At 54.1% G+C, this 15,007-nt stretch overlaps 1 protein-coding gene across 1 annotated transcript; it reads right to left on the bottom strand.

The window, feature by feature from the left end:
* Positions 1-1,135: 1,135 nt before the first annotated feature.
* Positions 1,136-12,647, bottom strand: ACKR3 (atypical chemokine receptor 3). The gene is made up of 2 exons (XM_008690298.2): positions 12,546-12,647; positions 1,136-3,041 (listed from the first exon to the last, which is right to left on the bottom strand). The coding sequence occupies exon 2, from the start codon at positions 3,013-3,015 to the stop codon at positions 1,927-1,929; it is 1,089 nt and encodes a 362-aa protein (XP_008688520.1). The 5' UTR covers positions 3,016-3,041; positions 12,546-12,647; the 3' UTR covers positions 1,136-1,926.
* Between the last annotated feature and the right edge of the window lie 2,360 nt (positions 12,648-15,007).

Consider the following 15,007-nt stretch of genomic DNA (forward strand, 5'->3'; position numbering starts at 1 on the left):
CTATTGTCGGGAACATGTGTCTGGGGCATGATTCACGGACTCCACTGGGCCGTCTGCTCTTACTTGCCCTGGCTCTTGGGATCTTCGCCTGTAGTCAAGCTATTGTCCCACGGGCTATACTATTGTTATCCAACCGGAGTCCTATTTGGAACAAGGCAAGGCACATACGCACCTGAGAACATGTGTGTGTACCAAGGAGATATTTAGAGTAATTTATAACCGTGGTTTGAAAATTCTCAGCCATAAGCCTTTGAGGACATAGGAGCCCTTCTGCAGCAGGCTCCATCTATGGGCCGTGGGGGGCTGTGGGGTGTGGACGAGGTGCACGAGGACTTCCCTATATGGTAGCAGCCCCCAAGCTCACAGGTGAGAGCAGAGCTCCCAGCCAGGGTCCATCCTTGTGTTGGCAAATAGCTCCCTGTGCAAATCAGTCCCATCAGAGGTGGAGGTGGTAAGGGCAGCTTTGGGGAGCCGGGTCCTGCCCCGAAGCACCTGCCTGCTAAGGCCTCCACCATTCTCTCTTTTGCGACATCCCCCCCCCCAGAGCCTCGGTGAGGTCCCGGCAGAGCTGGCCACTCTGACCGTGCTCTTTCAAGCCTCTCGTAAACGGATTTATTTGGTAATGCACAGACTGACCATTAGCTCATTGCTCGGCCTCAAGAAGAGGGTCACTGATTGGTGTCATCTTTTAAATGAAGAATTTGTCCTGGGCACAGAAAGAGAAAGCAGGACTTAAACCACAGAACAGGGAAGCATCAAGGGGCTGTGACATGTGGCCCTGGGGGCACATGGGGGCCTACACGACAATGTGAGTCCTGGGCTCTGGACAGCTCTGGGCCGCCAGCAGCCGAGGACCTACCAGCACCAGCATGGCCTTGAGAGCCACACCTACCAGCCATCTCTTCTCCCACAAATACGTTGCACGACATATTTTTAAAAAACCAAAACCCTCAATACGCTCGAATGTTTTTCCTTTTATGTCACTGCATCCAAGTTAACCCCTTGGGTTTTGCCTTCGTGGTAGCACTCTTTTCTTAAGCATATTAGGTCAAGCTGACATGCGGTATAGATCTGTACTATTATTATCACACACGCCACCTGAATGCCAAACATGCTTTTAACACGGAGACTCGGATGCCTTTTTAGGAAAAACAAATCTTTATTAAAAAAAAATAATAACTTACAAGTCGAGAGAACTCTCCGAAATACACTGTTCATTCTGTGCACAGCATTGCAGCCTGGAACAGCTCTGCTCCGTTTTGCTTTTTTAATGTAACTTTACAAAACTATGACTATCACAAGCGGCTTTATGGGGTCATTCCTGTTGCATGTCCCATGCCGGTTCAGAGCACCACACAGATATAAAACTATCGTAAATACAACATTTCAGCCAGGACTGGAATAGATTTATAGATTTATAGATTTTTATATATATATATATATATATATAATTTCAAAACAGCTAACAATTAATGTCATCCTTAGTCAGAACTGAAATCAAACTAGCCTTAAAACTACAACACTCTGAATACACGTCAGCGTTATAGCTCTCGTACAATATTTAAAATATATTTAAACTTTCAAATACATTTATAAGGTACACCAATAATGAGAAAATAAAGTCTTAAGATTTAAATACAAATCACCGTATAAAACCTCCAGGGAACACAGAACGTCCTATTGTACAGAAGTGCAGGCAAGCCTGCCCCGCGGCCGGCGTGGACACGTGACAGGTCTCGGACCCGTCAGGACGCACAGCTGCGCGACGGCCACCGGGGCGGCCCGAGAAGGAGGGGAAGGGTGCGCGGCGGCACCCGCTCCCCGCTCCCCGCTCCCCGCGACTCCAGCCTCAAGCCCCGAAGCCACCTTGCTTCACTCTTGGAACGACGCAAGCCCGCTCGTCCCGGAGAGCCCCCGAGGGGCGCGTCACTTGGTGTTCTGCTCCAGGGCAGAGTACTCTGTTTCCGACACCCTGGAGGCGTCGATGAGCTTGGTGAGCCCCGTCTTGGCCGAGTACTTGAAGATGAAGGCCTTCATCAGCTCGTACCTGTAGTTGCGGCTGATGAAGCTGTAGAGCACGGGGTTGACGCAGCAGTGCACCAGCGACAGGCACTGCGTGACGTGCAGAGCCGTGAAGAGGAAGTTCTCCAGCTGGCAGGTGAAGGGGATGTAGTGGAGGATGGAGAAGATGTCCAGGAGCACCACCACGTGGTAGGGGAGCCAGCACACGAGGAAGACCACCACGTACGAGAAGATGATTCTGCGGCTGCTCTGCTTCTCCTGGTCACTGGACGCGGCGAGGGCGCGGGCCAGCAGGCAGTAGAAGACGGCGATGACGCAGAAGGGGATGGCGAAGCCCAGGACCACAGAGACCAGCTCCATGCTGATGAGCCACTCCTTGACGCTGTGCTCGGGGTAGAAGGAGCGGCAGTAGGTCTCGTTGTTGGACGCCGACGTGACGGTCTTCAGGTAGTAGGTGTCGGGCAGGGACACGCAGAAGGCCAGCAGCCACACCAGCACGCAGACGGCGCGGCGGACCGCCTTCTTCCTGCGGCTCGAGGTGCTGGCGAAGCGGGTGACGGAGAGGTAGCGGTCCACGCTCATGCACGTGAGGAAGAAGATGCTGCCGAACAGGTTGATGGAGAAGATGAGGTGGGTGATCTTGCACGTGAGCTCCCCCATGGGCCACTGGTTATGCTGCACGAGGCTGACCACCCAGACGGGGATGGTCACCACCACCCACAGGTCGGCGATGGCCAGGTTGAGGATGTAGCAGTGCGTGTCGTAGCCGGTGGTCTTGGCCTGGATGTTCACCCAGACCACCACGGAGTTGGCGATCATGCCGATCACGAAGATGAAGATGTAGAGGAAGGACAGCGTGTACAGCAGCACGCTCTTGCTGGGCATGCTGGGGCACAGCACCGTGTCGACGGCGATGCAGTCGCTGCTGTTGCACGGCCAGCCGATGTCGGAGAAGTTCCCCGGCTCCGGGTAGTCGAAGAGGTGCAGATCCATGGCGCTGTGGGCAGCGAGCAAACGGCCTGCGCAGAAATCAAACAGAAAGGATGCGATGGAAAAGTGGCTTCCTTAGGCAACACCGGAGGGCCGGCCAAGGCGCTGTTCCAGGGCCCACGCACTCGGCGGTATCTTCCCAAAGAAAGGAGAAAAGGAAACGGTAGCAGAGCTCCGCACAACGACATAAAACAGGCCCAGCATCTAAGTTCGCGCGGTGCCTAAGCGAGAAAGAGGGACTGCCTTCTTTATCTCTTTATGGCTGTGTTCTCCAGCCATCACCAGCCTGGCTGTGCCCACAGTGTGAGATCAGCATGGTCCAGGGGCCAGAGAAACGTCTGAGAGCCACAGTGACGCAGACAGCTGACTCATTCTTGGCACAGGACAGCAGAGCCATCGTCCCCACGTCCCAAAGAACGGCAGAGTCCATCTGCTCCTGTTACTGCTGTATTACGAGTACCCCGCTCTGCTCTTAATGAGGTTCCCTCCCAAGTGCACATCAAAAATGGGGCTCAGTGCTTTTGACCTTCCTGCAAAATGTGCACAGAAACCTGGGTCTTGGGTCACCTTCGCTTTGCAGTCATGGAGATCACAGGTGTGCAACGCCCTGCAGCTTGACTGCACCCCAAACCTGCAGACCCTGGGTTTGCTGTGGGGTTTTTACGAAGGGCAGCCACCCAGCTGTCTGGAGCTGCGGGCCACTGCCTCGTTTCCCCTTCTTTTGTTTATCCAACTGTTTCAAGAGCAACTTGTGCCAAGACCCAGAGCACAAAAGTCACCACCTGCTGCACTTTTGGGGGAGGGGACAATCATCTCAACTCTCTTGCAAGTTCATCCAAAGTGGACCCCGGGTCACATAGGAGGATGGGTGACCCTGGTCCATGGGTCAACGCCCAGGTGGCTACGCGAACAGTATGAGGACACATAGCTGGGAAAAGCACCCATCCCGAGACCAGACCTTCCCGGGTAGGAATCCTGATTCCTTCCTCGGTGGTGTTTAACTTGACTCGCTAACCTGTCTTCGGCTGCATTCTTGGGACAGCATCTCACAAAGGTGCCCAAGAACCAAAAGGCCCAATCCAAAATCTAGCACACAGCAGATGCTCTGTAAATCCCCCCCCCCCGCCGCCCCTCCCCATCCCTTTGGCAAAAAGCACAGCCTCCGTTAATTCTTCCTCCACATTTCAAAGGACCTCTTAACAGCCTAAGTGACACACGTCCCTGCCTGGAGGGAGACTCGGGGGCAGCTGACGGGTTTACCTTCAGGATAACTGAACAAAATCCCTGATGAGTGAGACATTCTGCTGCCTCCCAGGACCAGCTTCTTGGCCTCAAAACTCACAAGAGGTGACCTAATCTTAAGTCTCAGTTAGCGGAGACCACCTGCAGGCTTCTGAGCAGTTCGTCTCTGCGGGTTCAAAGTGGCCATCGGTCCCTCTCCCAGTGACCTAAGCAGGTCCCCGTGTCCCCGCTGCTGAAGGGAGAAGGCTGGGCCTCCCAGGGGGGGTGGGCAGGGGCAGGGCCCAGAGCCAGGGAGCCTGGTGGTCCTCAGAGCACCCCACCAGGAGGATCCCCATGCCCTAGGACCACCAACTTGGGCCAGACCAGACAGACACACAAGCACACGGGGCACCCACGGAGACTCAGCACGACCACGTTTACGACAAAGAAACTCCTCACATTACCAGACTTTGGACCACCCCGTCCTAAGAGGCAGCCTAAGGACCCCAAAGGACGTGGGCACAAGAGGCAGCAGAGGGCGCCTTTGAGGAGCCAGGGCTCCCTGACCCACCGGACTGGCCTCAGGGTGGGCAGCCAGCCCCAGACGGTGCTTTGAAGCTCCTATTGCCACCTTCCCCTGGCCACTCACCTGCCTGGGGCTGACCTTCCCCTCCCCATTCCTTGAAGCCCCCAATTCCAAACTAAGCAAAGATTTCATGGTTCTCCTGTGGTGACCCCTTTTCCCCCCATCTCCTTAAAATGAAACACATGTGCAGCACAGCCTAGTTTATAAAGGGCCTTCACCTCAGGACCTCATCTGACCCTGGAGTCCCTGCAGAGCAGACGAGCTCTGCTGCTGGGCACGCCACAGCCCCATCGGAAGGGTGGGCCCAGGCCAGGCGGGGGCGCCCTCCTCAGCCTGCTCCAGCACAGCCCTGCAAGGCCTCGGCAGCCACAGCCACAGAGCCTGGGGGTTCGCCCGTCCACGTCCACGGGGCGGGAGAGGAAGGAATGCGCCCCAGCCCTGGTTGCCTGACTGGGTCCAAGCACCCCCAGCTCTTCGCTCACCACAAGGAGACAGTGAGCGAGCTCCGGCCACCCGTGCTATTCAGTTGACAGGCGCCGGGCCTGTGTAGTATGGACAGCCAGACCCACGCAGGGGCAGGGGTCTATGAGAAGTCATCTGCCTCACACACCTTGCCCTTCTGGAAATTACCAGGTCAAGGTGTCCAGATCCACCCTCTGGGGCTGCCAACCATCATTATTCCCAGAGTTCCAGCTATGGTGGGGGAGGGGTCCAGCCCTATCCTTGCTTTCCACCTCTGCCCTCTGGGCAATGAAGATTTCGTGATCACGTCATTACGTGATCACGTGATCTGAGCCAGAAGTATTACCTGCTCTCAGGGCACGGCTCCTTTCCAGCCGTCCCGTCCCGTCCCGTCCCTTCGGGGGCACAGTGGGACTCTTCCAGCCAGGGCTGAAGGGGAAAGCAGAGGCTTCGAGGCTCCTGGCCTGAGTGCGAAAGCCAGCTGGCCCCCAATCACCGATCTCCTACCACCCATCAGCCCAGGAGCTGCAGCCCGAGGCCCTTGCCCTGGCCACCGCCTCCCCCAAGGGGACCCTTTGTACCCCCTCCCAGGGCGGAAGGCCTTAGTGGTCAAGAGAAGGAGGGAGGCACAGAGAGAAGATGAAACAAACTGCAGTCCTCAAACTCCTGCAAATCCAAACAGGGACGAAAGAGGGAAACAAGACTCCCAAAAGCTCAGCCCTGTCCTTTCGGTATTCTTCATGCATTTGGCTTTGGAAACAATCAAGGGTTGTTTCCAGAAAAGAACATGATTTGACAAAGACAATCTGCATGGTACGTCCCATGGGGTCTGCAGCAAAGGCCCGTCTGCCCCAGCGAGTGTCCAGGATGGCTGGGGCAGGTACGTCCACGTCACGCCATTCCACCGACGGTGCGTGGCCACCATCAGAGAGAGGACTCTTCCTCATCCACTGGCAGAGATCTTCACAAGCGGCACCCGCAGAGCCACCAATGTGGCAAGCCACGGAGTGTCTACCCAGGCCCCTGGTTTCCAAAGGCCTGGTGACAAAGCTCCTAGCAGGCCATAGGAAACCTCCCTTCCTGTCCCCGTGGAGGGAGGGGGCCGCCTAATGAGCCACAGGGCCACGTGAAGTCCCTGAGTGTCCCACCCCAGAATCCCAGCTGCCCTCCAGCAAGAGCAGGCCATCACCTGAGCCGGTACATGGACAGCCAAGCGCGTTCTGTGTCAGTCGGGAAGCATCTGCGCTCCCGTCTAAGCCGTCAGGCCTCCGAGCCAGTGTGCTGGTCTGTTCATGTTGGGAGGCAGGAGCGGTCTGCCCCGGACCTGGAGAAGACCCCTCTTCCCACTGGGACCAGCCGCTCTCTGCTGGGATAAGCCAGCAACTCCATTCCCGCCGCCGGGGGCCGGAGCTTGGAGTCAGTCACACTTGAGCACGGCCTGCGTCCCTGCGCGCTCAGAGCCCCCGCCAGCGCAGGCGGCAGGATGAGACCCACTTACAACCAAGTGGTAGGTCATCTGTGAAAAGAGTCCTGAGAGAAGGAAAAAAAGAGGGCTTTGCATTTTTTACAGCTTTTTGATTTTACAAGTTCACTCATTTCTCCTCTCGAAAGATTCGTGTGTCCCCAACTGTACACGCGAGTATGTTTACTGAAGCTCTCTCCGTTAGCAAAAAATCGGAGGCAACATAGACGTCCATCGGGAGAGGGGTGGTTTGATCAAGTAGGGCGTAGCCACTGCCTGAAATACAACAGAGCTGTGAGAAGACAGAGGGGCCTGCACACCTGAAGGGAAAGGCGACAGGCAGATGCGCGCACTGAGCATAACCTCGTGGACGTAAAAACCGGAGCAAAGAGTACACGCAGCTTTATATGTAAACACCTGCGCACAAAGGCACGGAAAAAAGACCTTCAAGGTTAAAGCTTTGGGCAGGCAGGGGAGGGTGGGGGCACAAAGGGGGGATTATAGATTTTACTCCATAAACTAATGTACTATTTGAAATTTGACATCAGGAATGACGTCGATTCTGACGGAGGGATGTTTCACAAAACCTGAGCGGTTCAAGTTCCACTGTCCTAGAGCCCAGAGACCCAACGAGAGCAGAGAGCTGTCCCCCTCCGCTCCCTTCTCCCCGTACTCCCCGTGCTTTCTCTGACCCTCCCCCCTCTGCAGCGGCCACGGCCACGTGCTCTACACCCTGACCCCCACTCGCGCGCAGGGAGCGTCCCACCTCTGCTGGGACAGGAAGGGGAGCCAGTGTCTGGCCGGTCCCCCCCACCAGCCTGGCGTTTGCAGAGGGACTCATTCGCCCCCCCCCCCCAGCCCCCATGGAGGAAGGCTCCTCTTCGTCAACGGGAGGACTTTCCTGGGAGACGTGCCTCCCACATCTCAGGCTCCTTAGTCAACAAGTATCCCCACAACGACTGAACTACCACAAGCGGCCGGAGGCATCTCGCTGCCTCCAAACAGCGGCCGGAGCTCTCCCAGGGAGCTGGCGGTCAAGCCAGAATTAGTCGTCCCCCAGGCTGGCCTGCACAGGGTGGCAGATGGCCTGCAGAAAACAGGCCCTCTGGCCCAAAGTCAGTCCCTCCGTGACAGAGACTGCCAAGTGTTCGGGCATCTGGACGCTCTTCAGTAAGACGGCCTCCAGCGTGTTTGCAAATCCCCATCACAGACCTGGAAGATTCTTCCCAACCAACCCCTTAGCTGCCTCTATCCCAATTAACGTGTCCCGCTTCTCACGCCTTGCCCCGCACCCAGACCATCTCTATGCCATGTCACCGCACCATCTTCCTGCCCAAGCCCCGCACCCCCACGAGGTCTTCACCCTCATGTACCATTCCCAGCACGAGGCGGGTGATTGCTGCATCCGGTCAGTAAGTCAGCAGTGACAATCTGGCTCCCCCAAGTCCTGGGCTCCGAGGCCATCCCTGGGAACAGGAGTCCAGAAGCACTTTTCCAAACCCTCATGGAGCTGAGACAAACATCAGCCTTTTCAAGCCCCAAATGTTTATGGAGTGTCCTCTGTGAGGGGCACTGCTCTGGGCCTAATAGACCAGAATCGCCATGCCCCGTCCCCCAAAAACTCGCCAGCCAACCGAGAAGGGCAAGAAGGCGGCAGGGTGGTGGTGGGTGGCCCCCCGAGCAGGAGGTGAGGAATTTCCGCTCCAGTGGTTTATGGGGGGAGAATGAAGCGGTGAGATGATCAAGCATATGCCATGAAGAGGGTCCCTGAATCTGGCTGAGGCCAAGCTCCCCACAGAGGAAAGCTGGCGACCAGAGTCAGGGGCGGGGGTGCGGGGAGTGGGGGAGTCAGGCTGGGCCTGCCCCGCAGGAGCCACAGAGATTCTGAGCAAGGGAGCAGCTTGCAGCAGAAAAGGCTCTTGGGGGCGGAGGTGACAGCACCCAGGTCGAAGGCAGGCAGTGGGGTGCCTTGGTGACAGGGTGCAAACAGGCTGGAGGAAGGTGCTCCTGCCCAGTCCCCGGTGGTGCAGATAAGATGACACCGGCCAGGCCAGGGCTGGGCACCAGTCGGACAGCGAGGGGCCCTCTGGCCCTCAGGGCTCTTTAGGACCTCTGCCTCCAGGTGACTTTTTTATTGGCCTTCTGCAATCTGGGATCTGCGTCCTCCCAGGAGGGAATCTCCCAGAGCAGTTCAGTGCCGCTCAGACCGAATCACCTCGTTCAGCCCCTCACTGCTGCGCACCCGCGGGCCGAGGCCAGAAGAGACCCGCTTATCTCCATCTGTGGCTCACAACAGCTCTCCTCACGGTCCCAGCTTCTCCAGAGGCTTCGCCCAGGGGGAGCCACGCTCTGGCCTGCTTGCCGGAGGCCCGCCCCTTCTACTCTAGCTGGCGTGCGGTTCAGGTAAGGAGAACCCACAACTTCTAGAAAATCGTTAGGCAATTGTACGTCATTGGGGTCAGGGTTTTTTGGGGTTGGTTTTTTTTTGGGGGGGGGGGTTTGTTTGTTTGTTTGTATTTTACCAATGCTGCATGAAATCTACGGGAAAGTCCAAAAAAGCTTCAGGCCCGGCAGTCTCCCTGCGGCCGGCTGCTGGGGCTGACAGCAGACTGGGGATCAGTCCATCCCCCAGTGCCAGGCAAAGAGAAACAATGCTGTCTTGACTACAACTTATTTCACACAAGTCAGGAACTGCCCTAAATCATAAGAAAACTCTAAAAGTAATAAAGAGAGTCAAAAGGAACAAAAACACCCTATCCTGATTCAGACAGAGGCCACCTACCACTGCGGTCCTCAACATACTTCCTGTTAACACACGGGGTGGGGCATCCTCACCCACTTTTAAGCATTTGGGGGAGAAAACGAACCCCACAGCCAGAAACCCGATCTGGCCTATTGTGTTCAGCTGCCCACGGGGAAGCAGGGCTGTGCCCAGAAGGGCAGATCCAGAGATCGCGTCACAGAGCCTGCAGGCTGGGTTGGCCCCGTGTAACCAGAGCCCTCACTCCCACCCAGCTCAGGACCTGGATGAGGCAGTGGGAGGTCAGCCAGGCTCTGGGCGAGACACAATAGGGTTCCCAGGAGAAGACTACTCCATCTTGGCCTCTCCTCCTAAAACTCAGGGATGATCCCCACAAAGGTATCTGTTACCGTACGAAAATTCGAAGATGCTGGCTATCCAGACGCACAGCCCTTTACTTGTCCCTTAGCCAACAGCGGTCCAAAGTCACCGAGTTACTCTCAGTCCCTCCACCCTTCGAGCACAAACAAAACCAAGTCAGCTCCCAAACCTACCTGTGGCTCACCAGAATGTTCATCATAAAAATATGCAGTCCCCTCATTCATCACTTTAACAAGGAAAGCACCTACTTTTTTTCTCCAATTCTAAATTAGTAGATCCTTAGATTAAAAAAAAAATCAAATATTCCCTGCAGAAAACCATCAAGTATTCAAAATCAGATAATCCCCCTTTTATTCCTTTTCTTTTCTTCTCTCCCTCTCACCCTGTCTCTCTCTCTCTCTTTTTTTTTCTTCCTTGTTTGTTTTTACTTTAATAGAAAATGTGTGTCCCAGGGCTATAATTTTCTGGACTTGAAAAATACTTGACGTAAGCCAGCTTTGGGTTTCTTTCTAAACTCTACCTACATGCATGGAACTCAACTAGAAAGGCGTTCTGACACCGTACTTGTTCCTAAAAGTAAAACTAAGTTCAAACCCTATACATTTTAGTTCCAAATTCCATGTGTGCCCGGCAAAACCACTGACAAAAATCTAAAGTCCTGAAATCTTGAAGGTTTTTCTCCTCCTCGGTTGACTCTTAGGGTTTCTAGAGTGACGGTCGGCCAGTCTCAGGTCTGAGTAACTTCAGCCAGCTCTCTCACGCCTCCCCAAAAACAGGAGCCCCTCTGCCTAGATGATTGCACAAAAAGCCACTGTTCCTGATTAAGTAGGTTTTTTTGTTTGGATTTTTTTTTTTTTTCCATCCAGAAAGCCTATACTCTGCCTGTTCTGGGTCTGATTAGAAACCATAATACCTTCTCAATTCTCCCAGGACTTGCTGTTAATAAGGGAAAAACTCACCTCCAAAGTCCTGACTCAGTTAGCACCGGCATGCTGCCTTGGATATACTCTCTGGAACTTTTTTAAAACTATGATTGCAATGCATGCCCCTTTTAAAAATTGGACAGGCAGCAAAACACAGGCATTTCTCAATTTTCTCTTACTCTTCCACACACCCCCGGCACCCCCCCCCCTTGATCCCCTGGAGGCTGTGNNATCTAGCTCAGCAGTTGCGCGCACACTCAAGTGTTTATGGCAGAGACGGGGGGAAAAAGAGCAAATTGTTTCCAAGCTAGAGCTCCCATGTGCAACTTTGCTTTAGAGAAAGGCTTTGCATCTGGGGAAGCTCGGTGCTGATGGGAGGAAGGACAGGCAGTTTATCCATTTAAAATCTATAGAAAGTTAAGCACAGACCCCAGCCGCCTCCACTTTCTTTTCTGGGCAAGCCTATTTGATCTCCGCATTTTCCTGGAATAAATAAAAGGACACAAAGGCGGCATCTGCGTTTAAAAAGAAAAGAAAAAGTTACCACATTGAGACTCTGCAGAATGAAGTTTCAGGGGATGTCAGCGTACCAAATACCTTCAAAGAGCTATAAACCATGTCAGGGGGGCCCTCTTCTACTTCTGGAAAACCTAATGATCCTGTTGTGAGCAAGTGAATGGGGGGGGGAGAGAAAGAGAAGAAAAGAAAAAAAAAAAGAGAAAGAGAAAGAAAGGAAGACAGAGAGAGAAAAGAAGAAAGAGAAAGAAAGGAAGAAAGCGAGACAGAAAAAAGAAGGAGGGAGGGAGGGAGGGAGGGAGGGAGGGAGGGAGGGAGGGAGACAGCCAGTCTGACTTTTACAACTTCTCATTCTGCCTGGAAGTTACAAGTCTTGGCTAACCACCCACCCCTGACCTCACTCCAAAGCTCTCACTATCAGTCACCCCTTGAATCTTTATGCATGCTAACAATATTGAACAAAAGTCATGCTTTACCTGAAGGGTATATTTAAATTACAAAATCCTAGACTTGTGTGTGTGCCTTTTTTTTTTTTCTAACTGAAGTTGGACTTACCTAGCACAATAAATACTCAAATCAGATTAGCAAGGATGCAATCAAAGCCACGAAGACCGAGTAGAATGAACATTCACCCTTATAGCTTCCGGGCTTACAGAAGCTGGTAATCCCCTAAAGCCCCGAATTCAAATACATTCTGGAATCACAAAGATTCACAGCTCAGTTCAGTGCTTCACTTAAGGAAGCCCCTTAATAAAGTGTACATCTTTCTGCAATTACCTATCTACTGGCAAGTCCCTCTATTTCCCGACGATCTATCAGTGAACGAGGTTAGCAGTGGTGCCAGGCTGTTCCCTATGCCAACTCTGAGCAAGCAGAATGGACAGTCTGCATTCTTGCAAAGTTCTCTACTTGCCGGAGCTTAAACACCCACAGCAACAAATAAACACCAGATGCCTAAAGCGAACACACACACGGAGCGTCCCTTCCACGAGTGACTTAAGGAAATCTGACCTTTTTACTTTCTGCAGCAGAAAGGCGAAGCCCCCAAGTTAGCAGACAGGCTTTGCAAAGCAGCCGCGCAGCATGCAGCCCTTTCGGAAACCAGACCTGCAGACTCCCAGCAACCATCACAGAGATTCAGAAAGAGTCGTCTGGAAAAGACCGCTTAGCTCAAGAACAGAAACCCTGCCCGCCGTCCTCCCCTTCCTCTCCAGGCACGGCTGCGGAGAGCAGTTTCCTTACCTCCCGGCTGGGCTCGGGCTCTGGGCTCCCCGCGCCGCCGCTGTGCTCACCGCCTCGGGGCTGCGCAGTGTTTGCAGGACTGAGCTCTCCGCCGGCGGACCTGCGTTATATACGCTGCAGGAAGGCGCCTCTAGGTGGCAGCTTTGTAACCCGCATCTCCCTCCCTCCCCACCCGCGCCGCGCCCCACACACGTGCAGGCGCGCACACACGCACACACACACACGCGCGCGCACGCGCGCTCATGCACGCACACACTGGCATGCACGCACACACTCGCGCACACCCCTCTGGTAAACCCTGGTCTGTCTTTTCCCGCGCAGCTCCGCACCCCACAACTCACTCTGGGGGAAACCCCAGCCGCCCTTGACTTGCAAAGTCTAATGAAGCCACAAGGTCCGGACCCCATGGGGAAACATGTGTCAGCAGAAGAAAAGCTGCAGAGAAACCCTAGTGCTTTGCGAAATCATCAAATATTTATCTGGTCTCAGGTATATCTTTAATAATCCCATTACCACCAAGAGTTCATTTGAATGCGTCTTAGCTCCAGGGAAGACTTTGTTCCCAAGACAAATTGCTCTGACCTTCTGAACCTCGGTGTTCATTTATTTGGCCTGGGTTTTCTTTGTTAATTTCTCCAAAACAGTAGTAACACTTTTGGTATGAGCAATTAATCGGCACCATTTTACATACCCCAAGAGTGGGGGGAAAGAGCTTTAGAAATAGATTTTAAGGTTTTATTTGAATACTTTTATTTGTAAAGTATTTCAGGTCCAAAGTCCTTGAAAATCTAAACACTATGGTGTTCTGAAACACATACCCAGTGCCGGACACACATTAGGGTTATAATAAAGGTCTTTTCATATAGTCCTTTTTTGAAGTGAGTTTAACAAATGCATTATTATGATTTATTATTATTATTACTACTGAAATCTACATTCTCATCTAGAAGTGTATAGCTACAGTTCTGTCCACGGGGCAATTCAATATGGAATGTGTTCCATATGATATTCACCTCTAACACCCTATTTAGAAAAATCGACCATGAAACAACGACCTAAACTTTCACTTTTAAAACCTGTGCTCACTGAGCTTTTTCCCCCTAGATTATCGTGCAACGTTTTGGCTTTTGGCTTGCTTTCTGCTTCTCGTGGGGTTCTCTAAGGGCACCTAGGCGTGGAGGCACCCGCATGTTCCCACTTTCTCCTCAGCTAAAACTTTTTGAGATTCTTTTTATACTTCTTGCTAAAAATAACAGCAGACGGCGAAATGCCGAGCCTGGAGGGAGTGAGAGGTCAAACTCTCCTGTGGCTAGAAGGCCCTGGTGTGGAGAACGCCCTTAACAAAAGAAATACTCTGTTGAGATCAAAGCTTCCCATTTTTCTCCCGCGGGGGAGCAGCACCACGTGCATGCGCCAAGCGCACACCTGCTTCCCCCCTCCCCAGGGCTCACGGAGGGGGGTCTGCCCGCAGGGCCCGCCCCAGCCCCCGCACGGGTCCCCGGTCGCCTGGGCAGCGGAACTCCACCTCCCGGCGCCCGGGCGAGAAAGCTGCGCCAAAGAAAAGCTGAGGGGTCGCGGTGTGCGCACCGCGCGCGGCCCGGGACTGAGCGCCCGCTGCAAGATCGCTTTGCCACAACTTTCTGGTCCTGGTTTCTTCTTGCGCGTGACCCTGTGTCTGAGCCTGCTGGAAACGCATGCACCGGCCAGCGAGCAGAGGTCGCCTCTGTGACACTGACACACAGGCCTGGCGTTCTGCTTCCAAGAACTTGACAGTCTCTTCTTTGGGAAACCGTTTCTGCTTTGGCAAGCTCGGAGGGACGCAGGAGCGCAGCCCGGCCGGGCTGGAATCCGCTCTCAGTGAGCGGCTCTCTCTCAAAGAAAACACGCACTGACGAGCAACGAGCAACGTGCTGCAGGATGCAGTCGCTCAAGTGGAGGAAGGAAAACCCAACGTAGTTGTCAAAAACAACAAACAAAAAAACCCACCCCGGTTTCGGCGGTGGGGCCGGCTCTCCACGGGTTTGCAGAGGCCCCGGTACGCGGAGCACCCCTGACCCGGCCCTGGCTCGGCTGCGTGCGCCCAGCCCCCGCCCCACCAGGTGCCAGAACCCGGCCCTGGGGACAATGAGAGGCTCAGTAAGCACCGCTTTGGAAGGGGACCGGATTCCAGCGGTCCGGGCCCTAAAATGTCTCTTGGAACCTTTGCGGGTCGGGTGGGCTCCAGCTCTGCGGAAGGCTCGCGTTTGTAAGGGAAGCGGCACACAGAGTGGTTAGCTGGGTGGGAAGGAGTTCCGTTACCCCCGCTAGGGAAGTCTGAGAAGGCAGGAATGGGCCGCTGTCGCTGGAGTTCTGTCCCAGCTGACTCATGACTCCGTTCTCGCTGCGTTTTCTAGCCCTGAGCACTGGGTGGGAGGCTCCGTGGAGGGGTTTTCAGCCGAGCTCGCCCCTCCTTCCCTGTGTCT

Source organism: Ursus maritimus, unplaced genomic scaffold (assembly GCF_017311325.1).
Source record: "Ursus maritimus isolate PB19 unplaced genomic scaffold, ASM1731132v1 scaffold_1, whole genome shotgun sequence".
In the NCBI taxonomy this organism is placed as follows: Eukaryota; Metazoa; Chordata; class Mammalia; order Carnivora; family Ursidae; genus Ursus; species Ursus maritimus.

Excerpts from the sequence above, each read along its gene's own strand:
- ACKR3 (XM_008690298.2), bottom strand. The coding sequence starts at position 3,015 with ATGGATCTGCACCTCTTCGACTACCCGGAGCCGGGGAACTTCTCCGAC.